General features: G+C 42.1%; 1 protein-coding gene across 6 annotated transcripts in view; it reads left to right on the forward strand.

The window, feature by feature from the left end:
- Positions 1-25,855, forward strand: part of ATP11A (ATPase phospholipid transporting 11A) — a 251,388-nt gene that overhangs the window by 148,582 nt on the left and 76,951 nt on the right. For all 6 annotated transcript variants that reach the window (XM_040336232.1, XM_040336233.1, XM_040336230.1 and 3 more), the window contains exons 7-12: positions 980-1,083; positions 4,721-4,771; positions 4,890-4,954; positions 8,545-8,626; positions 11,921-12,071; positions 12,327-12,524. In XM_040336232.1, coding sequence (XP_040192166.1) covers positions 980-1,083; positions 4,721-4,771; positions 4,890-4,954; positions 8,545-8,626; positions 11,921-12,071; positions 12,327-12,524 — 651 coding nt within the window. The remainder of the gene's footprint in view (positions 1-979; positions 1,084-4,720; positions 4,772-4,889; positions 4,955-8,544; positions 8,627-11,920; positions 12,072-12,326; positions 12,525-25,855) is intronic.

The raw sequence follows: 25,855 nt of genomic DNA on the forward strand, positions 1-25,855 counted from the left end.
ACATGAAAAAAAAATTAAAGCGTTCCCCATGCCACCGTGCTTGCGCATAAATGGGAATGCATACGTTACTCCTGCACGCATATGTAAATGGCGATTAAACCACACATGTAAGCTATTGTCACGAACGTCATGGTGAGAGCAATAATTCTAGCATCAGACCTTCTGTGCAACTCTAAACTGGTAACCTCAAAAATACATTTAAAGCGTCGCCTATGGAGAATTTTAGGCACTGGTTAACTTTTCCCCCCTATACTATACTGTATGTCATCTTTAATTTTTCTAGGCTTATTGTAACAACTCTTGTTGGGCTGTTGCTTTGTCTCCATTTGATCTCATATCTAATATAAACGAGAAGTAGATTAGTATGTTTATTTTGGAGTAAAATCACCCTTGAATGCCGATAAACATAGTTTACAATTACAGTCAAATATAGATTTTTCTGTAACATATTACAGTCCTGGGCCACGGTAGACACACACAATATATTAACAACATTCTTCCTTCGTCTTTGCAGTACTAAAGTGGACCTGTAGAAGAGCATGTTTTTAAAGTTTATGTACATGCATTATTTTTTGTTTTGGATAAGAGTAAGGTAGAGTTGGACCCTCTGCCAAATTTTTATTACAGTCTGTTTACCTCCTGGTGGGAGGTTTATTCCTCTATTTGGCCTGGAGGTAAATGGGTTGCCCTAGCTGCGCACGTCAACGCAGGAAAGACGCAAGCAGAAATGAAAAAAAAAAAACACGATTGTGAAAGCGCGTTGCCGCTATGCTCAGGTGTAAATGGGGCCTAGTGTCTGTTACTATATTGCCTCTCAAAGAACTGTGCATTTTTGTGTTCTATCTTTATGTAAGGTAACCAAAAATCCAAAATTTATTTTGCAACAAAGTATATTTTAAGAATTGAAGTTCTCTATTGAATACATATTTAATTGGAAATAAAATGTGTATAACATTTACATTTCTATTCCCCATACTAGACATATCATTCTGTTCAAGATACAAGAGCGTTTTACCATGAGCAAGATATGGACACTCTGCATGCAACCATTGAATGTGAACAACCTCAGCCTGATCTTTACAAGTAAGAATACAAATTTCTAGGGAAGACACATCACAGATGCTTCAGACCACGTCGAAACAGTGTCGCTGTAGTTCCTATTTGGTACACTATGCACAGGAAAGTGTCAATTCCTATCCTCCAAGTAGAACCTCAACCAAAATTATTAATTGTCATTTTGAAAAGAGTGTAGAACAGTTTTAATTTTTTTTTTATTTCTGCTGCCACATTTACAATTGGGATATTCACCCTTTCTTTTTGTCATGGTGCGCAATGTGTCAGACAGAAAGTGATGGGACATTTAAAAATTATATGGTTATCGTCAAAATTGGGCTAGAAGGCCAATCTCCCATTGCATACACCTATTCTGTTGACAACTGTAATTTTCCTTTTCTTTTGAGGAAGTTTTCAATTACTTCCTGCTGGAAACAGGAACTGCAAGGAAATCTCACCAATGGGGGCGCAAACAGCAATGAAAAAACCCACAAAAGGTCTTACCCTTCTCGAATTCATTCTAAGCTGAAAACATTTGGCTTGAGTTACACCTAAGTGCTCCTGCGCTTATGCCGCGTACACACAATCATTTTTCGGGTTGTAAAAAACTATGTTTTTCTGGCTCTAGAAAAAACAATTTTTTTTTCAACTTGATCATTAAAACTGTGTTGCCTACACACGATCTTGAAAAAAAAAATGCTCTAGCAAAGCGCAGTGACGTACAACACATACGACTGCACTATAAAGGGGAAGTTCCATTCGGATGACGCCACCCTTTGGGCTGGTTTAGCTGATTTTGTGTTGGTAAAAGACGATTCGCGCTTTTCTGTCTGTTAGGCCCCGTACACATGAGGAGACATGTCCGATGAAAATGGTCCGTGGACCGTTTTCATCGGACATGTCTCCTTGGAGCTTTTGGTCTGATGTGTGTACACACACTGAGAACGCGGTGACGTAGAAGACACAGACGTTCTCAAACACGGAAGTGCAATGCTTCCACGCATGCGTTGAATCAATTCGACGAATGTGTGGGATTTCGGGACGCTGGTTACACGTCATAACCAGCAGACTTGTCCGATTAGGTGTACTAACCATCGGACATGTCCGACAGACATGTTTCCAGCGGACAAGTTTCTTAGCTTGCTAAGAAACTTTTGTCCGCTGGAAACCTGTCCGCTAGGCCGTACACACGGTCGGACATGTCCGCGGAAACTGGTCCGTGGAACAGTTTCAGCGGACATGTTCGACCGTGTGTACGTGGCCTTACAGCGTGATGAATGTGCTTACTCCATTACGAACGGTATTTTTACCAAAACAAGCGCTCCCGTCTCATAACTTGCTTCTGAGCATGTGCGGATTTTTCACGTCGTTAAAGCCCACACACGACCATTTTTTACAACCGAAAAACGACAACGTTCAGAACCCGAAAAATGCTCTAAAGGCCCATATACGATAGTTTTTAATGACATTAAAAAAAAACGTAATTTTTTAGAACCCGAAAAACGGTCGTGTGTACACGGCATTAGACTTGGGACATGAGAGTCCTTTTGTATTCTTAACAAATGGCAAAAGAGCTTTAAACAACCCTAACTGCTTATATTGTGAAGTTCACGGCAACAACTCCTAAAGTCCGATTTCAGTCTAGTTCTAATGGCTTAAAAATGCCTGCTGTGTGTTTACACCTGGTGTGTAGCCTGGTAGGATACCAAGATTGTGTATTTAGAGAAAAAAGCTGTAATTTCAGTGTCCTTGTTATGAACTGTGAAGGTGAATTTGCCCTTATTCACACAAGGCAATTGCATATGTGCCCTGTGCGTGGCCATGTTTTAATGGCACGGGGATGCCACGGGTGTTGGTACTGCGCTGGTATAATAATGTGATATCAAAAAAATATATTTTTTATTTTTTTTTAGAAAAAAAAATGTTTTAGTTTACCCAAATTTTTTTTTTTCTATTTGACCCCTATAGTGATATAGTGCTAGATCCAGTACAGTGATGTACGTGATGGGTCACTATAGAAACAGCTCTTGTGAACATATGTACTAGCGTGATGCTATGTGCATATGCTGTGCCATCAAAAATAAATAAATAAATAAATAAATAAATATGGCTACCCCAAATGATGTGCTTGTGAAACAATATTCCAAAGTGCTATAAGTGAGTCTATAAACTATTATGAATATACATGCACAAGTGTGCGAACATATAAATAATGAATAATATTATTAATATATAAAAATAATAATAAAGTGCGTTGGTGCCAAAAATTAGTTTTTCACAATTCATGTGCATTCATGCTGCAACACGTCCCCAATTATGGGTAAGCGCCAGTTCACAAATTCCAGTCCAAACAGAAAGTGTTGCTGAGTTTAAATCCTGGTGCTATATTTCATGCATACAGGGTGCTGTCACTTCTTCCACCCGACAAAGATAAGTGCTACCACCACCAACTGCTGAAATGCAAACTCACCAGACCCCAGCTGGTAATGTGCCTCAAAAACTTATTCCGTTAAAGTTGGTGAGTCCTCTCAGGATGTTCCTCAATTTTTTCACCTAAACCTCCTAGAAGGTTTATAAAGCACTGCAGCAGGTCAATATAGTATTATTTAGAACTTATTTTTGCGCCAGTGACAATCACTTTTCCTATGCCACGGGTGTTGCGTGCTTCCCCATGCTGTCAGTCTCATAGCTATCTATTGGGCTGCAGCAACTACATGGATGTACCCAGGTCATATTGGGACACAGCGGCTGTGTCTGTGCAGCCGCGTTGTCCCAATAGATATGAGTGGCACTAGCTACACGCATGCACAGCTGTGCATCCCCATGCAAGTAAATATGGCCCTGCACGGGGCCCTGTGTGAACGAGGCCTTTCTTTGCAATGCCTATAGCTACAGAGATGAGTGAGGACTTGTTTCAAGGTACTTTTACTACCCAATTAAAATATCTAAAAATTGTATTGCTCATATTATTGGCACTTTAAAGTGAAACTAAAGTCTTGTTTTTTATTTGTATTTAAAAATAACAAACATGTTATAATTATCTGCTCTGTGAAATGGTTTTGCACAGAGCAGCCCTGATCCTTCTCTTCTCGGGTCCCTCTTTGGTGCTCCTGGCCCCTCCCTCCTGTTGAGTGCCCCCACAGCAAACAGCTTGCTATGGGGGCACCCGAGGCGAGCCGCAGCTCCCTGTGCTCATTCAGACACTAAGCTTCACTTTGGACCCGCCCCTCTATCTCCTGATTGGCTAACTGACTTTGACAGCAGTGGAAGCCAATGGCGCCACTGCTGTGTCTCAGCCAATCAGGAGAGATAGGCACACATGCTCAGCGGTGGATAGAGACGGGGCTCAGGTAAGTATTAGAGGGCTGAAGGGGGCTGCTGCACACAGAAGGTTTTTTATCCTAATGCATAGAATGCATTAAGATAAAGAAAATCTCCTGTCTTTACAATCACTTTAAGCTTTTCATTTTGTAGGCTGCAGTAGGAAAATCAGTTTTGCAATTGCATCGGCTACTGTTTAAGGAATACTCTTCTACTACTCGTTTTTGGGCATAAAATCCTTGACATGATATTAATTATTAATAATAATGATAATGTTGTTGTTAGGATATTAAAAATGATTTTATATAATTTTAACTTTGATGTATGTGGCACTTTTATTTTTCAGGTTTGTTGGCCGAATAAATATTTATAATGGAACAGAAGACACTATTGCCAGGTTAGTGTTAAACATTTCTATAATTAAATTCTACAGTTTGCAATTGTATTTGTTATATTTTTCAACCTATTCTTTCTTTATGTGATTTTTTTTCCCAATACTTTTCTTTAATTTTCAGGCCTCTAGGGTCTGAGAACCTGTTGCTTCGTGGCGCCACACTGAAAAACACAGAAAGGGTATTTGGTAAGTCAAATGGAACATTTGTTTAGTAAATTGACAACGTGAGCCTGGATACTTTGCCACCATTGTACACTACAGTATAGTAAACAGGTAGTGTACTTTTGGGGTCAGATATTGCCTTAGCTTTATTCTTTATAATTGTCCTTTGGTTAGGTTTCGTTTAGAAATCCATTTACATAGGTATACCAGTTAATTTATCAAACATGCTTTTTCTCTTATATAACCTTGTTCACCCTATACCCGGGGGCCACATGTGGCTTGCGGAGCCCACTGATGTGGCCCGTGACCTTCTGCTTTGGGATAGCAGGTTCGCAAAGCCGAGATCGCAGGTTGCCGACCCGTGTGAAAGCAGCCTTATGTCTGATGTGAGCTTTTGAACGAAAATTCCGACCGTGTGTATGCTCCATCGGACTTTTGCTGTCGGAATTCCCGCCAACAAAAGATTGAGAGCTGGTTCTCAAAATTTTCGACGTGCAAAATTCCGACGTGCAAAATTCCGACTCACGCTCGGAAAAAAATCGATGCATGCTCGGAAGCATTGAACTTAATTTTCTCGGCTCGTTGTAGTGTTGTAGTGTTGTATGTCACCACATTCTTGACGGACTTGAGAACTTTTGTGTGGCCGTGTGTATGCAAGCCAAGCTTGAGCGGAATTCCGTCGGAAAAAACATCCAAGGTTTTTCCATCAGTAGGGTTTACAGAGAATGACCCAAAAAAGAGAAAATATCCAGTGAGCGGTATTGTGTGGATGAAAATGCCTTGCTGATTTCAGAGGTCAGAAGAGAATGGGTTTGAGATGATAGAAAGGCAACAGTAACTCAAATAACCACTTGTTACAACCAAGGTATGCAGAATACCATCTCTGAATGCACAACACATTGAACCTTGAAGCAGATGGGCTACAGCAGCAGAAGACCACACTGGGTGTCAACTAAGAACAGGAAACTGAGGCTACAGTTCACACAGGCTCACCAAAATTGGGCAGTAGAAGATTGGAAAAACGTTGCCTGATCTGATGAGTCTTGATTTCAGTTGCAATATATAGATGAAAGGGTCAGAATTTGGTGTAAACATGAAAGCATGGATCCATGCTGTCTTGTATCAACGATTCAGGCTGGTGGTGTAATGGTGTGGAGGATATTTTCCTGGCACACTTTGGGGCCCTTATTAGCAATTGGGCACCATTTAAACACCACGGCCTACCTGAGTATTGTTGCTGACCATGTCCATCCCTTTATGACTACAGTGTACACATCTTCTGATGGCTACTTCCAGCAGGATAATGTGCCATATCACAAAGCTCAAATCATCTCAAGCAATGAGTTCACTGTACTCCAATGGCCTCCACATCAACAGATCTGAATCCAATAAAGCAGTGGTGGGATGTGGCGGAACAGGAGATTTTCATCATGGATGTGCAGCCGACAAATCTGCAGCAACTGTGTGACGCTATCATGTCAATATGGACCAAAATCTCTGAGCAATGTTTACAACACCTTGTTGAATCTATGCCACGAAGAATTAAGGTAGTTCTGAAGGTAAACAGGGGGTCCAACCCAGTACTAGCAAGCTGTACCTAAATAAAGTGGCCGGTGAGTGTATATCCAAATGCATTAACAGTATAACCGTCAGTAAGAGCAAAACAAAATGGAGCAAACCGGATAGTGCAGACAAAGCACCCTTTTAATTGATAAAATTAAGATCAATTTAATTTACAAAGTAGCAACTTGATCAGCACATAGCCATGTAAATCAACTCCCATTGGATGTCAGTTTACCATACAGATTGAACAACTTTGACATTAGGAAAGCCAGCAAAAGGAACAATAGCATGTGGTGGTGGCACCTCCAGGGTTAAAGTGCTAAACCTTGTCAAGAGTGGTAAGCCCCATACACACGATTAGAATATCGTACAAAAAATACCACTTTCAAATCGATCGTATGATAATCTGATTGTTAGTACACAGCTGTCGTCCAAAATTGTTTAAAGGGACAAACCCCAAAAAATGTTCTCATACGATACCAGCTAGTATGGTTTTTCGTTTAATCGGTACAGTTTTTGTCCTGAAATACAATACAAATACACTACAACCCATTGCATCACTTCTGAATTTTTATTCTGTCATACGAGAATTTTCGTACTTTAGCAACCTATTCGTTTTCGATATGGTGATTAGCATCTAAAATGATGAACATTGTCCGATAATCTCATTGTGTGTACTAGGCCTTAAACTTTACATGGGGACCAAGTTGACCTTGAATAAAGCTCCTCCATTGACTTGTTTTCAGATGTAGCCCTTTCATCAGGCACTTTGTTTTTTCTCATGTAAACCTGTATATACCTGTAGAGTTTGCCCTAATTTACAACCACCCTCTAAAATATATAGGAAGGTATAGAATGGCTGCCTGAATATTCTTGTCCACATTGTGCAGATTAGAGGAGTAAGAGCTTTCAGCCTCACCAAAGTAGTGGCATTATTATCTGTTACTCTGACTGCCAGTGCACGCTGGTACAGAGAATACTGCAGTAGCTGGGTGGCTAGATGTTACTGTTTCCTTTTGTACTGTATTTTTGCTGACAAACACAGACTAATATATTAAAAGATTAGTAAGATTATGTTTCTTTGTTTATCTAAACCAATGTAGGCTTCCCCTATTCAACAGAGAGCAGCAGTGAATTCCCTTGTGAATGTCTAGTTTTTGAATGGTCTTAAAGTGGATGTAAACCCTTCATACACCCAGTGAAGTGAACAGCCTCAGATGATACACAGAGATTAACCAAATCTCCCTACATACATTTTACATGTATATCTGTCTTCACATTTATATTATGTTTAGAAAGTTGAGATCGTGTTAGATTTTCTCTTCCTGGTTAACACAGAGTGTGATGTCTGGGCATACAGTCAAGAAAGCTAACATTGCTGATTGGAGAAAAGGCACACACCCCTATCCTCATAGGCAGAGACTCTCAGGCCCCGTACACACGGCCGAGGAACTCGACGTGCCAAACACATCGAGTTCCTCGGCCAGTTCAGCCCTGAAGCCGCCGAGGAGCTCGGCGGGCCGAGAGCTCCCATAGAACAACGAGGAAATAGAGAACATGTTCTCTATTTCCTCGCCGAGGTCCTCGTCGGCTTCCTCGGCCGAAAGTGTACACACAGCCGGGTTTCTCGTCAGAATTCAGCCAGAAACTCGGTCGGAAGCTGAATTCTGCCGAGGAAACTGGTCGTGTGTACGGGGCCTGAGAGCTGTTTTGTAATAGGAGCTACTCTCTGCTAATCTATTTTAGCAACCTCCTTTGACAAAAGAGTCAGGCTGCATTTGTCTAAACAGTGAAAAAATATGTCAGGAGTTCTCAGGCTGATAACAGAGGAACCGTTCAGAAGAGAGCTATAAGACTTGGCTCATTGAAAAGAGATAACAAAATACTGCAGATATATGTGCCCAGCTCAAATTTCATGAATCGGGTTTACATCCACTTTAAATCACTCTATGATGAGGGTTTGTCCTTTTGGGATGGATTGAGTTCAGTAGATTTTTCAGCTCGCTGGTCTCAAGTAACAATCTCCTTTTACTCTTCTTGTCTAATTCTAGGTGTCGCTATATACACTGGAATGGAAACCAAGATGGCATTAAATTACCAATCCAAATCACAGAAAAGATCTGCTGTTGAAAAGTAAAGTGTTCTACTGAATTAATTATGACTGTTGTTGCATGTAACAATTTAACAATGTTGCTGAAGATCACGCACCTCAATCTAAAGCTGGCCATTCACTTCTAAAATTGTGTTTGAAAGTTTTAGGTTTAAGAATGTTTGATCAATTTTACAATTGTTAAGGGGGTCAAAGTGGCTTTTGTTTCAACAACAGCCATAAAAAAAATCAAAGGAGTAGGTTTTTTTTTTGGAATGAGTTAATTTCTTACAGTGTATCGGGTTTTTGTTCTGGAATGTCCGTTCACTTCAAAATCAAATGTTAAAGCAAATGTTTTTTAAAAGTTCTTCGTCATTGAATGCGCTGAACAGAATTGTACAAATTATCAGTAAAAAAAACTACTAGTGTATGGCCAGCTATATGGATTGTGTACCAAAAGAAAGACATATGATAAAAGAATATAAAAAGAATCCGATTAAAAAATAAATAAAGACCTAGTTCTGCAAAGAACGTTTCAAAACATCCATTAAAGTGGTCCTAAAGGCAGAAGGTTTTTTACCTTAATGTATTTTATGCAACACTGTGCCCGAGAGCGGAGGCTCTCTCCCTTCTCATTGGCTCAGACAAAGCTGCAGGATGTCAAATCACTGGCAGTGAGGAGGGTGTGCATTGGCGCAATCTGTGTGTCAATGGACACACAGAGCTCAGCTGGCTTGGGAACAAGCAGCACAAATGCTTCCATGGAGGATCCGAGAAGAGGAAGATCAAGTCTGCTCTGTGCAAAACCATTGCAAAGAGCAGGTAAGTATAACATGTCTGTAAAGGATTGTGATTTATTTTTTAAAGATGTCAATTTAATAAAGACCGTGCTGAATTAAAGGAGAAGTATGGCCAAAACATTTTTTGGCCATACTTCTCCTTTGGATTACAGGAGTGCACTTAGTTCTGCACTCTTGGGATCCATATTCAGCCGACAGTAGACTAAAGCCTGCTGTTTTTTCGACATCACTGAGCCAGTTGTGACATCACAGAGCCCAGATGCCCAAATGACAGCTGGTCCAGCCTCTCAGTGCACTGCTAAGAGCCTGAGCCAGCTTCTCCCGCCCCCTCCACAGTCTGGCGCTCCAGTAAAAGCTGCAGGGGCAGAGCACTCAAAATGGATCTGAGAACTGGGCAATCGGCAGTCTTCGATCACTCAGCTCTCGATGTAGAGCGAGAGGGGAACGTCTCAATCCATTGCTGCAGCCATATAAGAGTACAAAAGTTATTTTTTTTTTTTTTTTTTTTCTGGCTTCCCACACTTGTCTTTTAAATTGATATTTATTTTCACATATACTATGATATAGTACCTGCTGCTGATCCAAAGTAATTTGATCCCATATCTGTGGCGCGGATTTATTATACATTTATTTTTTTAAGACAACAATCATTTTAAATGACTGTCACTATAAGGTCACTTGTAAACTAAGCACACTTCCTAATAGAAAACCTCCTATAGTTACTTTCCCTGCAGCCCTTGTCTTCAAATGGTGTGCCTGCTCCTCCACCGCTGCAGGTATTTCACATTTGGGTGTGTTGAATATGTGCTTCTTCTTCCCCACATTTCCATTCCTTCTGCTAGCTTGTACATTCTGTTTAAATTTGAATGTATTCACTATATCTGGTCTCCCGCAGTACACAGAACATGGAAATACAATTATTTTAGTAAATATAGAGTGATAAATACCTTTTTTCAGTAGCAGTATAGAGCAGTCTTGTGACTTCTATCAGTTCCTGGTGAAGCTTGTAGGAGTTTTCATACTGCACTGAGCTGTCCTATGAGGCTGCAGGGCTCCTGACACTCTTAGCTAGATTCACAAAGAGTTACGCCGGCGTATCAGTAGATACGCCGTCGTAACTCGAAATCTAAGCCGTCGTATGTTTAAGTGTATTCTCAAACTGAGATACACTTAAACCTAGCTAAGATACGACGGCCTGCGCCGTCGTATCTTATCTGTCTAGTTCCGCCGGCCGCTAGGGGCGTGAACACTGATTTACGCGAGATACGCCAATTCACGAACGTACGCTTGCCCGTCGCAGTAAAGATACGCCATTTACTTAAGGCGAATCCCAGCGTAAAGTTAGTCGAACAAATAGCTGGCCTAGTCAATGTTAAGTATGGCCATCGTTCCCGCGTCGAAATTTGAAAAATGTATGTCGTTTGCGTAAGTCGTCCATGAATGGGGCTGGACGTAATTTACGTTCACGTCGAAACCAATACGTCCTTGCGGTGTACTTTGGAGCAATGCACACTGGGACATGTCCACGGACGGCGCATGTGCCGTTCGTAAAAAACGTCAATCACGTCGGGTCACGAGTGATTTACATAAAACACGCCCCCCTCATCCTCATTTGAATTAGGCGCGCTTACGCCGGCCCATTGACGCTACGCCACCGTAATTTAGGAGGCAAGTGCTTTGTGAATACAGCACTTGCCTCTTGACTTGCGGCGTAACGTATATGCGATGCGCTACGCCGCCTCAAAAGTAAGCCGCCCTACCTGAATCCAGCTATCTGTCTGGACAGTGCTAATTGGCCCTGTGCCGATCATGTGCACTCTCCCAAGAAAAAAATTAACTTTCTAGCAATACACACCAAACTGAGCATGTGCAGCCTGACTCCAAAGGCTCTGTGTTATCCGTGCTTGTCCAGGGGGACAGTGTAGGGAGGGGAGGATCTGTACATACAGGATCAAACAGCCTTTTTACACAATGCAGAGGATTAACACCTTAGGTTCCACAGTGAGCATAACCAGCATACTTTACATTTACAGACTGATTTTACGGTTGTGGGTTTAGTAACACTTTAATATCTCCTCCTCTATATGTACACAATCTAATATTACAGCCTTGGTCAGCAGTAAATACTGCAAGTATGTAAAGGGTGACATTTTCCATGCACTAGCAATTAAGAACCACTTTTGACTTGAAAGAAAAAAGAAAATTTCATGCTCTTGTTTAGGCATTCCTGTGAAGTTTTTGGTGTTCTCAGTGGGACACACGTGCATGCAATGTACATAAGAAACAAACTATCAGCTATTTGTATTAGACCAAAATATGTATGATCCGCTATCTGAGCCATCCCCAGTGCTGCCTTTGTAAGTCCAGTGCTTTGCATTGTATGTTTTAATCAATATTTCTAGTATGGCTAAGAATATCCTTTCTAAGCTGTCATGCTGTTCCAGGATATTAATAACTAAAAATAACATATACAGATGTATTTTCTGTATAATAAGGAGCCAAATACAGCTCACAGATGACTTGATATTTTTCTTTTAGGTCAATGAATGCCTACCTTATAGTCTACCTGTGTATTCTCATCAGTAAAGCTGTAATAAACACTGTGTTGAAATATGTATGGCAGAGTGAGGCTTCCAGGGATGAGCCTTGGTACAACCAAAAGACAGACTCTGAAAGACAAAGACACTTGGTAAGAAAACATTGTGTTCATTTTGTTAATGTCCATTTCAGAACTGCTTGTGTCCCCCCCCCCCCCATTCCCTTCTCTGTTGCTTACGTCTCCTACAATTTGTATTGTCTCCTTTGCTTCTCTTGTCTTACCTTATGTCTTCTTGGCGTCTCTGCGACGTTGTTTTTCGTACTTATGTTTCTAGTTGCGCGTAAAATGAATTGATTTTATGTGTTAAAAAAAATATATATTTTTGTCTGTTTTGTGTCGTTGCAGTTAATCAGAGCATTCACAGACTTTCTGGCTTTTATGGTCCTTTTCAACTACATTATTCCTGTCTCTATGTACGTCACGGTGGAAATGCAGAAATTCCTGGGCTCCTATTTCCTCACATGGGATGAGGAGATGTTTGATGAGACAATCGGAGAAGGTCCTTTGGTAAACACCTCCGATCTGAACGAAGAGCTTGGACAGGTAAAAAATGGAAAGTAAATTTGGCATGTTATGTAATGCAACTAATATTAAAGTGGTATTATAGGTTCAGTTTTTCATCTTTCTTTTTTTTTTAAACAAACATGTCATACTTTCCTCCACTGTGCAGTTCGTTTTGCACCGAGTGGCCCCTATCATCCTCTTCTGGGGTCCCACATCGGCTCTCGTGGCTCGTCTGGGAAGCTCTCTCCCAAGAGGGTTACCTTGCGGGCGCTCTCCTGTGTGATACACATTCGGCCCCGCCCCTGGCGTGCCGCATCATTGATTTGATTGCCAGCAGCGGGAGCCAATGGCTGCGCTGCTATCTAATCAATGAAGAGCCGACAAGCCGTTTAGAAAGTGCCGCGGGATCGCACTCACGGAAGTTCGGGGCTCAGGTAAGTAAAACGGAGGGTCGGGGAGGCCGGAGAGTACAAGGTGTTTTTTCACCTTAATGCATTAAGGTGAAAAAGCACGAAGAGTTACAACCCCTTTAATCACCCATGTGTGAACAACTACTCATACATGTACAGAAACTAAGATATTTAGGTAATTTTTGTTATTTGCTTTCTTATCCATTTTAGGCATACAAAAGGCGCAAGTTTCTAATAGTTCTAATAGTTTCTTGATTATTTTCTGTGTTGGTCTTTCAAAACATTATTTGGGCTCATGGGTGTTGGGCACGGTCATTGTTTTCCTGCATTTGACACAAGTTCGCAGATCAGCAAAATTCCATGTAAAGTTATTGAATAATACAAAGCAGTTCAGAAGCTGCATTTCACCTGCTTTACGTTGTGCTGTTACATTTTGGATGCAGGATGTCCTATAAGGTGTGTTTGAACTGCAGACAAAGCAGATCAAATGCATAATTTTCTTGTGAAATGCTGCGTTTTCTATTAAAATACAGCTGCATGCATTGGGAAGGAAAATGCAGTGCTTGACTAGAACACTCATTTTAATGAGCCCTTATAATTCTGAAGGCAGTTGTTTTGATTAAAAGATTAACATTACAAATTCTGTTCTTTATTCTATGTATTTGCACGCTGATTAGGATGTAGTGGCTATATCTGTGACACATTATGATTATATTAACACGTTAAATGCATTTTTCTTCTGCTGTATTACAATATAGCATTTCTTAAGCCCTGAGGTTATACCACATCATGGTGTTTGTGTCTTTCAGCAGTCCCTTGTGATTTATTCCCTACAGTGTTACATTTTTGTTTATCTGCCTTAATGATAGCTGCTGTCTATGTTTTCCTTTTTCTAGATTTATTTTATTTATTTTTTGTATTTTTTTACCTTTTTGTTAGACGGCTCCCTTACAGGTTATACACTTAATCACTGAAGATTTACATACTCAACAGTAAATTTGTCAATGTATTTTGGTTCTCTCCAAATGCTTATAGTACTGTAACTAAAAATTATTTAGCAACCAAATAACATTCAATCATTTATTCTTCAATAAAATTATCAAAGGATCTTATTTGTTAATATAAATGTATAAATGATAAATGTTCCAAAAAAATGGATGGTGAGACATCTGTCTATCTTCAATGTCGATGACAGTCTGAGGCCTCGTACACACGACCGAGTTTCTCGGCAAAAACCAGCAAGAAATTTGCTGTTTTTTTTTTTTTTGCTGAGGAAACCGGTCGTGTGTACATTTTTCGACGAGGAAACTGTCGAGGATCTCATCGAGCCAAAAAGAGAGCATGTCTTCTTTTTCCTCGACGGGAATGGGGAAATTTGGCTCGCCGAGATCCTCGACAGCCTAACAAGGAACTCGACGAGCAAAACGATGTGCCTCACTTGGCTGATGGATGTTAGTGAGCAAATTTGGTAAAATACACATTGGGGGGACATTTATCAAGCAAATTAGTGCCAAATTTAGACAAAAATCATGCTGCCTGCCATATAGCACTTAGCAAAGTCTCTGCGACAGGTTTACAGTGTTTTTATGACCCGGGTGTGTCTGTTTTCTTGGGTAGCCAACTGCAACAGATTTGCAATGTGTGGGATAGATTTATTACTGAAGATGAGACAGATTTTCACATAGATGCATAATTAAAAAGTGTTAAGGGTCAGCTTTCATTTAGTACAGTGTTACAGAGCAGCCGAGTGAGGAATTTATGACTCGAACTGTAACCTTATAATGAACCTTCCATGCAATTTGTCTCACTGCTCCTGTTTAGCTTTGCTGTGTCACAACATTGATACATGTCCCACATTCTGTTTTCCCCATAGAAGGAGCACAATTAGTGGCTGCTTCTGTTTGTTGAAAAATCTCGGTGTGCTTTAATCTGCACTTCCCATGACTAGAAACAATCCCTATTGCCTTGTTGGACAGCCCTCCAAGGTCACATCTTTGCTCAGTTGATACAAGAATTTATGTAATCAGGTACTTTGCAAGCAGTTGTGTGTACATCAGCACCCTAACTTACCTATCCAGTAAAATGAAAATTCCAATTGTATGCATTTTGGAACCAACATATTTTTAAGATGCTGATTTAAATCACTTTCCTAATGAGAAGTTGTGACTGGTTTGCATGCTTTATGGTCTTCGGCACTTTGGCATTTTTTTTTTCCAATCAAATAATTTTAATTAAGTTTTCACATTATACAACAAAAGAACACCTATAACAATTCCATCACATAACATCAATACAACAAGAGAAAAAAAAACACACCTCACCTTACCTGGAGGTAAGTATGACATGTTTGTTTTAATTTTTTTTTTAAAACTAACCCATAGTATCCCTTAAAGAGCCATATACATAGTTCTCAACCACATCATATGCGCTTCAACTGGGAGGATATCGTCCGGTATAATACCTAGCAGTGCTATTTTTGGACCAGGCTGTACTAGTATGGAGCACAAGGAATTTAAAATATCATTTTTTTTTTTTTAGAAGATAAAAAGGCCCCTACCTGATACATCATGGGGACCAAGGACTTAGTCAGGAGAGACCAGAAAGATAACAGAAGTCATTCATCAGAAGTGCATACCGTATATACTCGAGTATAAGCCAAGTCTTTCAGCCCTTTTTTTAGGGCTGAAAATACCGCTCTCGGCTTATACTTGAGTCAGTGTACCTTGGGCGTCCATTTTTTAAAACTTGCGGCTTTTTCCTGGTCCCGTTCCGTGATAGGCGTTTAACACTGTGTTCACTCTTCAGCCTATCACGGACGTTCTTTCATTCTCTGACCCAGTTTCCCAGCAGACACTGTGTTCAGTGTTCCGCCTATCACGGACCTTCTCTTGTCCGAGAATGGAAGAATGTCCGTGATTGGCAAAACACTGAACACAGTGTCTGCTTGGACAGTGAGTCCGAGAATGAAAGAACATCCGTGATAGCCGGAACACTGAACACAGTGTTAAACAAATGTGTAAAAAAGTGTAAAAAATGGACGCCTGCAGCACAGCCGGTCAAGAATTTCAGGTACACTGCAATGGGCAAAGTGAGGTTGTTATGGGCACAGTGAGGTAATGGGCACAGTGAGGTTGCAATGGGCACAGTGAGGCATGCAAATGGTCACAGTGAGGCGTGCAAATGGGCATTGTTGACCCTCTTTTCTGCTTACAGTGGCTGCTGCATTCTCACCCTAGGCTTATACGTTTTGCCATTTTTTTTTTACTCGGGTCGGCTTATACGGGTATATACGGTACATTTTGCAGAGCTTTGCTTTTATAAAATAGTTTAATTGAAGATGTTTTAATGTAGGCAAAGTTTCAATTCAGGTTGTCATTTGGGCATTGTTCAATGAAAGAAACATTTTAGCACTAGAGCAGTTTAAGAATTTTATCTGACTGTTTTGCATTCCCTAGTGTCTTTTAAAATACGTTGCAAAATTCTACTGAAGTACTTGTGCTCATTAATATTTCTCTATCTACCTCCTCTTCCTGTTTTGATGGCTGGGTAAAGAGAAAAAAGACAAATACCTGCATATACATCGATTTTGTTTTATAGCTCTAGCATGCCCTTCTTTGTCCTGTCCTTTTTATATAGCTAAAATGTTTGCCTGCTGCACATGGTTTTATGTGAGTACCTGCGTCTCCTCCTTTCTCACATCAAAAAGGGAAGAAGGTTGAACATTATATCACATAGCAGACTGCATAGCACACAGCAGTAGGAGATTTTTATGAGTAATTATGTTTTATGACTAATATCATATACCGTATATGCTATATATTGAGTGAAGCATTAACTTTTTTGTCATTGGTTTATAATGAATGAATGAATGAATGAAAAATTTATAGAGCGCAACACATGCGAACTGAATCGCTTCTGGGCGCTAGTTGTCTGTGACTCATGACCTCAAAAGAGCAGAGTTTTGATCCGTCTTCTGAAAATCAGGTGGTTTTCCTCCAAACGAATGCTGGTTGGTAAAGCGTTCCATAGTCTAGGACCCTGGAAAGCAAACCTTCTTTCTCCTTTGGATTTGTATTTAGTTTTTGGTATCCTGACCAGATTTTGGTCGGTGGATCGCAAAACGCGATTCGAATTGTGAGGTTCTATCTTGTCGCAAAGATATTGCGGAGCCTTCCCATGGATGCACTTATGTGTCAGGCAGAGTGCTTTAAATGCAATTCTGTCTTTTACTGGCAGCCAGTGAAGGGTTCTCAGCGAAGGTGAGATTGATTCCCACTTTTTTTTCCCAGTCACCAGTCTGGCGGCCGTATTCTGTACGACTTGCAGGCGGGAGATTTGGTACTTTGGGAGTCCGAGGTACAGTGCGTTGGCATAGTCCAGTCTGGAGTTTATGATTGTTATATTGTTATATTTCACATTGTTTATAATAGATTTATTAATTTATGTGAAATATATTACCTACCGTCTATCACGGCAGGTATCTTAATAATTATCTAGCGCCCTCTATAGCACCTTCAACACTCATTTCACAGTTCACCCCTGTACCCTGAGGAGCAGCTTAACCTTTATAATTATTGTTTATAATTGTACGCACGTTTTGTAATATATTTTGGCGCGGGAGCCACCTCACTTTATCTTCCACATAGCAGACCACGCATATAAAACTGGACAAAAATGTTTCCCATGCAAACCAGTCAAATGTTAACCATCTTTTTCTAACTTGTGTTAGAAGAATGAAAGCTGGAATATTAAATTAGAACAGACTTCTGGGTCAGGCGCCTCATTGGGAAGCTGTAGATCTCCTCAGCTCCCGCTACCTCGGCCGCAAATCTGCCTAAAAAACCGGCTCCGCCACTCATCCCCCCCGGCAGGCACCCCGCAGTCCTTCCTCGTGCCCGCGGTCACCGCTCTGATGGACCGTTTTGTGGAGAAAAGCGGGTCGCGTTCCACGGCGGCCCAGCGCCAAATCGAGGCCGGGGATGCCGCCTTGTCCTCCGGCGCGGCGGACGCGCCGGACATGGAGGTAAGCGCCAGCCAGACCTCTCCATCGTGCACCCTGGCACCTCCGACCCAGCATCACCCCACAGCATCCCCACTCCAGCCCCACCAATCGCCCCAGAGGGATGGATCTGACATTGAGCAAATAGCTCAGGCGGTGGCAGCAATTTTGGCCCCCACTATCTCTGCCTCAGTTGAAAGGGCAGTCTCAGCAGGGATGCAACAGATCAAAAAGGAGCTAAGCGAGCACGCCTGTCGCCTCAATGAAATGGAACACAAAATTGACAGCCTGGAGGATGACCTATATAAGACGCAGGCATTTGAAGAGTCGCAGGAGAAAACCAACCAATATATTATGCAAAAGTTAGAGGATTTGGAGAACAGAGCTAGAAGAGGCAATTTGCGTTTTGTCGGTGTACCCGAATCGCTAAAATCCGCATCCCTGGTAGATTTCTGTTCAAATCGTGTACCTGAAGCTTTGGGTCTGACCAGATCTTGCACTGTCGAGAGAGCCCACCGCATGGGGGTGTACTCCCCTGATCGTTCTACCCCGCGCACGATCATTGCCAAATACTTAAACTATGCTGACAAAGCCGCCATCCTTCAGAAATATCGCCTAACTAGAGGCCTGCAAATCGATGGGGTGAAGATTCTTCTGTTTGCTGACTATTCGATTGATGTCTCAAAAAAACGGAAAGCCTTCCAGCATATTTGCTCGTCCCTCTACCAACGCCAAGTCAAGTTCACGCTGGCCTTCCCAGCTACCCTGCGACTTACGACACCTAATGGTGATCACCTCACCTTCCAGGACCCGATGGAGGCTGAAAAATTCCTGCAATCTATGCACACAGGACCACACTCCGCCTCTCAATCTAAGGCGTCCTCGATCCCCAGGTCTCTGGAGCAACGCAGCCCACGCAAAGACTCCCCCAAACGCCTCAAATCTTCCGGCCTGCAAGCCCACCACGTCCCTCGTTGACTCTGGTAACGTAGCCCTTGTCCACTACGGACACTTTGTGGTTCAGAATGGACCTTGGTGCAGCATTATATGCTAGGTCGCCCCCCCCCCCCCCCCACGTGCTCTTACGGTCTAATCGTTATCTGGACTGTTTATTGCATTGTTTCTTTTTTTTTTCTACATTTGTTGATGACTCATATTTTGTGACATCGCTGTTTGCACTGTGGGCACCCGCCACCATTCCAGCTCACCCTCCCTTGCCGGGGTTCAGTTCAATTGCTACCTCACCCTTTCTTTTCTACACATAAGGGGCGATTGTAGAATCCTGTCAAGGGCCCGGGGTTGGGAGCTGGCTTTTGCTGAGTCCCCATGAGGAAAAAAGCGAAGTCCTTTATCTACTATGTTTATTTTGTTTGTTTTGTTAACCTGTTTGGTTATGTTAATTTCTTCTCTGGTAACACACCCTGCACCTCTTTCCTTCTGCACAGCGCCCTTTACACACCAACATGCCAAACTCATAACAGGATACTCAGCAAATATGTTCTCCCTGTCTCACATATTCTAGTCCCCCTAAGCCTGCTTTTGGCCCATAAAGGTAATAAATTAGAACAAAACATTTACAAAAGAAATGGAAGTTTTGTAGAGGTCTATAAGTAACGTAGAACTACATTTTAGACAGTGGCGGAACTACCAGGGTGGCAAATGCGACCGGGCCCTGGCGTTCCACCACTGTTGAGGGGGCCCCAGTGGGGTTGCTGGTCACAGGGCTCTGAGCTGGGAGCATCTCTCTCATACAGCCCAGAGCTTGCACTTACAGTTTTCCCCCTCCCTTGCATGGATGGGAGAGAAAAGAGCCGATTTGTTCCTCCTCCTCCTGCCTCTAACCTCCTGTTTGCACCCTAAGCGGCACTGATAGGTGGCACTGATAGGCGGCCTTGATGAGCATTGATAGGTGGCACTGATGGGCAATGATAGGTTTCACTGATGGTCAATGATAGGTTTCACAGATGGGCAGCACTGATAGGTGCCATTGATAAACACGGATGGATGACACCGATTGGCACTGACAGGTGACCCCCGTGGGCACTAATCTGTGATTATCAGTGTAAATAATGTACTGACAATCTTTCCGGTTAACAGCTCTCCTTTCCTCACACAGACACAGCGTTAGGGGGAAAGGACAACTGATAACCAGCAAGTCTGTTTACATGTGATCATTTGATCACATGGTAAAGGGTTGCTGTGATTTTCCCTTTACTGTGATCTGTGATCAGCTGTGTCCGAGCACACTGGATGCGCACCCCAGCAGGGTTCTGAGATAATGTCTATGAATGCCCTGGAAAGGGGTCATGGGAGCCCTTCATGGTTTCTTGCATCGGGTCCCTTAAGGTTCTAGTTGCACCTCTGAGTTCAGGACTGCTTCATTCCATACAAGTCTATGGAAATGTAGATCAGCTTCAAGCAGGTCAACCGCAAGTCAGATGCATCGGTCAATGAATTCTGAATGATCTCAGTGTATCAAAGTGATCTCAAAAGCAAGCTGCATTTCCTCATTGACACAGGCCCAAAGTCCATCTTCACATGCTCTTACTCCTGTTGACTTTGTCGGAGCTCACTGTGGATGTGTATATGTTAAAACGGTGTGAGTATGCTCCAGAATGTTAGCTTTGGCCATAGAAAACTGTGTCAGTGCTAGGCTTCATTCACAACTGAGTGTTTTGTAGCTCGAAGCTCAAAAAAGCTCAACAAGCGAAATTCCATTCATTTCATTGATCCCTGTTGATGCTCAGATGTGAACAAGGGCCATTGAAATGAATGGGATTTTGCTTGTTGAGAGTCTTCAAGCGTCGAGCTGCAAAACACTCAGGTGTGAACGAAGCCTAAGCTGGCCAGAGATGGATTCAACAGGAACCAGACACATTTCAATCCATGTATGGCCATCTTCATTTGACAGAAGTTGATTGTTAGACCCCATACACACTATACAACTTTTGTTGTCTGATTTCATTTAGATTTACCAAAACTATGTAGCGCAAGGGCCTGCCTGATGGCATACACATTGAATCTCTTAAGGTTTGATCTCATATTATATGGCTTTGGTAAATCTAAAGGAAAAAATCTAAAGAAAATTGTATAGTGTGTATCCAGCTTTAGTGACTTTTGTCAAACAAGAATTTTGGAAAAGCTTTGTGAATCAGACACTGCAGCCAATCGGCTGCAGCCACAGATCAGCGTAATCTTATGGTGGAGGAGTCTCACTATCAGAATACAATGTCCTAGCTAGGAGGATTCCTCCATCCACCTCCGCCTCAGCCCCTTCATTTTTTATTTTATTTCTTGCTCCAAACAAAACATCTTTGACCAGCTTAAGAAAGGAAGTGTCCCTTGGTACACTTTGCTGGTGTGATGAATTAAAAAAAATATATAATAATTTCTACGTTACAGCAACTATTTGTTTTACGATCTTCGGTTTGGCGACACATCATTGATAACAATATACAGTATATAATACTCTACTTTATTTTAGGTGGTCTACATTATGTTCAATATTTGTTATGTGTTAGTGAATGACCGAAAGTGCTGCCATTTTATTTTAAAGCTTACTGGCCATTATTGCATGTGATTGAGCTGCAGATGACCAGGTTAGCAGAATGTTCACATCTGTGTTCACATGTGAATCCATAGATACGTCATGGAAGCCAGCTGGTGTTTATTTACCATGATGTGTATTGTTTGTAAAAACACAGGGATGTGGATATCAAGGAGGAGATGAATGTGTGGGAATAATTAGCACCTTCTGTTTGGAATCTTTCTTATAAATGCACTGTTGTTAATTGCTTTAGCTACTAATAGCAGACCTTTCCAATTTCAGACGCACAGTAATTGAACACATGCTTCTGTCTTTAAATTAACAGAGATATATTAATTTATATGAGGATATGGTATTAAATTGCTTATTAAGAAGAAACACGTTGTTGTTTTATATGGTTATTTTGTATATTTAGGTAAATTATTTTTTCTTTTTTTTTTCCTTGATTTGGCAAAGGGTTGTGTGGTGCACAAATTGTGGGTAGTATGGTGGCTTAGTGGATAGCACTCTTGCAGATTCTGGTTTACTTCCCACATTTTGTATGACATTTACATACACTATATTGCCAAAAGTATTGAGACTCCTGCCTTTACACACACATGAACTGGCGTCTTAGTCCATAAGGTTCAATATTGAGTTGGCCCACCCTTTTGCAGCTATAACAGCTTCAACTCTTCTGGGTAGGCTGTCCACAAGGTTTAGGAGTGTGTCTATGGGAATGTTTGACCATTCTTCCAGAAGCGCATTTATTTGTGAGGTCGGGCACTTATGTTGGACGACGAGAATGCATGGCTTGCAGTCTCCACTCTAATTCATCCCAAAGGTGTTTTATCGGGTTTAGGTCAGTCAAGTTCCTCCAACCCAAACTTGCTCATCCATGTCTTTATGGACGTTGCTTTGTGCACTGGTCCAAATCATTTGGTGGAGGGGGGATTATTGTGTGGGGTTGTTTTTCAGGGGTTGGGCTGGGCCCCCTAGTTCCAATGAAGGGAACTCTTAAGGCGTCGGCATGCCAAGACATTTTGGACAATTTAATGCTCCCAACTTTGTGGGAAAAGTTTGAGGGTGGCCCCTTCCTGTACCAACATCACTGCACACCAGTGCACAAAGCAAGGTCCATGAAGACATGGATGAGCAAGTTTGGGGTGGAAGAACTATACTGGCTTGCAAAGTGTGGACCAACTCAATATTGAACCATTCGGAATAAGACTGGGATGCCATTAAAGTTCATGTGCATGTAACGGCAGGCGTTCCAATACTTTTGGTAATATAGTGTATTTTACCCTATGTGTGTTGAGTTTCCTATTTAGTTTCCCTGAGTTTCCTATTTAGGTTTCAAGACTGGGAAAAGATTAAAGAGGAGAATGGGGTATCTCATGTGAGATTGCTAATCAGTGTGTTTAACAGCATGGATAAAGTCCCATGTAATGTAAATGAACAGTTAAAGCGGGAGTTCACCCAAAAATCAACTTTCTGCAGTTAGATCCAGCATACTGCTGACATCTGCAGTATGCTGGTCTTTTTTTTTTTATTTTGGTACTTATTGTTTTAGCAGTATTTCTTCTATGGCTCCGAGCGGGGAATCCTGCGGGGAATGGGCGTTCCCGAAGGCAAGCAAGTTGATTGACGGCCTTCGATAGCGCATAACGGCTTCCGAAAACAGCCGAGGTGACACTTGGCGTGCCTGCCGTGTAGAGCTGACTGCGCAGGCACCATAAATTGCAGAGTGTCACTCGTGTGTATTTTCGGAAGCCGTGACGCGCTATCAAAGGCTGTCAATCAACTTGCTTGTCTTCGGGAACGCCTATACCAGGAAGTAATCCCTGCTCGGAGCCATAGAAGAAATACTGCTAAAACGATAAGTACCAAAAAAAAAAAAAAAAGACCAGCATACTGCAGATGTCAGCAGTATGCTGGATCTAACTGCAGAAAGTTGATTTTTAAAGTAGAACTACAGGCAAACCTTTTTTCTTTTTCATTTTGGATAGTGCACGGGAGGGTTATAACTAGGGTTGTCCCGATACCACTTTTTTGAGACTGAGTACAAGTACCGATACTTTTTTCCGGCGATACCGATTTACGATATTTTTTTTAATGTCATGTGACAGTGGCAGTATTTTTTTTTTTTTTTTAGGGGGGGGGGGTGTGGAAGTGGATTGTCGGTGTTTTTTTTTTTTTTTTTACTTTTTAATTATTTATTGCAATTTTTTTTCTTTTTTTATTCAGCCCTGTTGGGGGTCTTTGGTGAGATATCAGGGGTCTTAACAGACCTCTGACATCTCCCCTTTAAGACAGAGAAAGGGACTAAGAACACAGATTCCCCGGTCTCTTTCTCTGCAGCCTCAGCTAAAATGAATGGAGAGAAGCTCCTCTCCATTCATAAACTGAAGCATCGTAAACATAGGTTACGATGCTCAGTTATATGAATGGACATAGTCAGTGATCACTGACTCTGTTCATTCGGAAAAGGTAGGAGCCTACCTCCGCTCTCCATCCTGACAAATTGAGGGGGGAGAAGACAGCACAGAGGGGGGGACAGCACGGAGGGGGGGGAAGACAGCACGGAGGGGGGGAAGACAGCACGGAGGGGGGGAGAAGACAGCACGGAGGGGGGGAGAAGACAGCACGGAGGGGGGAGAAGACAGCACGGAGGGGGGGGAAGACAGCACGGGGGGGAGAAGACAGCACGGAGGGGGGGGAGAAGACAGCATGGAGGGGGCGAGAACAGCACGGAGGACGGAGGGAGGGAAGACAGCACGGAGGACGGAGGTGGGGAAAGACAGCATGGAGGACAAAGGGGGGGAATACAGCACGGAGGGGGGAAGACAGCATGGAGGGGGGAGGACAGCACGGAGGGGAACAGGCAACGGTGATCGATGTGGCTTTGGGGGGAGTTACAAGCACCGATCACCGCTGTATAACTTTACCCAAAACAGCTGAAAAGGGGGCAGATCAGTGCTTGCAACTCCCCTGCGGCACCGATCACCCTGACTGCCCAGGTATCGGATGAAGCATCGGAGCATTTCCCCCAAGTACAAGTACTCAGGGAAATGCTCGGTATCGGTACCGATACTGGTATCGGTATCGCGACATCCCTAGTTATAACAACAGTCATATTTTTTTTTCGCCCTCTGCGTTCCATTGCAGAAATGTTTCTTCACTTCCTGTCCCATAGCCAAACAGGAAATGCAAGGAAATCCCTGTAAATTTAAGGGAATTCCTTGGGTCCCCCAGTTCACCAGAATTGTTGAACATTTGGGTTTTCTTCTACTTTCACTTTTAAAGATAATGGTAAACAGGACAAACAGAGAGGTTAAATCTCTCTAAGACCCCTTTCACACTGGGGCCATGGCCACATTCGAGGTAAAGTGCCGCTAGTTTTAGCGGCGTTTTTACCACTGGTTAAAAAATCCCGCGTTGTGGCACTTCTGAACCGCCGTCCAATTATTCCAATGGTCAGGGCGTTTTGGGAGCACTAAATACAACGCTCCCAACACGCCCAAAAGATGTTTCTTGTAGAACTTTTCAGAATGTCCCACAAGCCCACCGCCGAGTGTGAAAAGTCACACTTAAATCACATCAAATTATTCCCTGCATCTATTGCCTTTTGTACCACCACCCCCTCCATTTAGAATGTAAGCTCTATGAACAGGACTCTCTTGTCCCTTCTGTATTGAACTGTACTGTAATTGTGCTGTCCTCCCTCTACATTGTAAAGCGCTGCGTAAACTGAGCTGCGTAAACTGTTGGCACTATATAAATTGTGTCTAACGGTAATAATAATAACTTGGAGCTTAGCTGAGTCTATTTCCAGTGCTCAAGCACCTGAAAACTGCCCCAGTGTGAAAAGGGGTCTAACTGGGGCACAGACAGCAATATTGCCTCATAGGTGTTCTAATCCCTCTCCAATCTGTCCAAAATGAAAAAAATTATCAGCTTTACATGTATAAAAATGATGTAGTATGAGGCCATGAGGCTTTGCCTAAACAATTCCATAAACGTAGCTCAAATCAGACAAGCCCTTGTTGGTCTATCTAAAAGGGGTGATACTACAATCACAATATAATGTGTATGATGATCTTGAAAGCACTATGAGAGGTTGACCAAATACAATGTATGTATAAATGTATACTGGCCAGTTGCCAGTTGTATTTCAGAATATGCATGCTGGTCTACTTCCTGCTTAGCACTAGTCATGTGTGATTTCCCCAGGCTTTATGTCAAATGCAGGAGCTCATGAGCAGTATAGTTTATTCATACCAAGAAAGGGGTACTACTTTTACTAAAAATTCAAATTGATTATTAATGCTGATCTATGCCATTTGGATTGTTTTTTTGAAGTTTACATTTTAAAAATGGTAAACAAGTAAAAAAGGTGCAAAGCACAGGTACCTCAAGTAGTAGTACCCAATAG

The sequence above is a fragment of the Rana temporaria genome, chromosome 2 (assembly GCF_905171775.1).
Source record: "Rana temporaria chromosome 2, aRanTem1.1, whole genome shotgun sequence".
NCBI classification, from domain to species: Eukaryota; Metazoa; Chordata; class Amphibia; order Anura; family Ranidae; genus Rana; species Rana temporaria.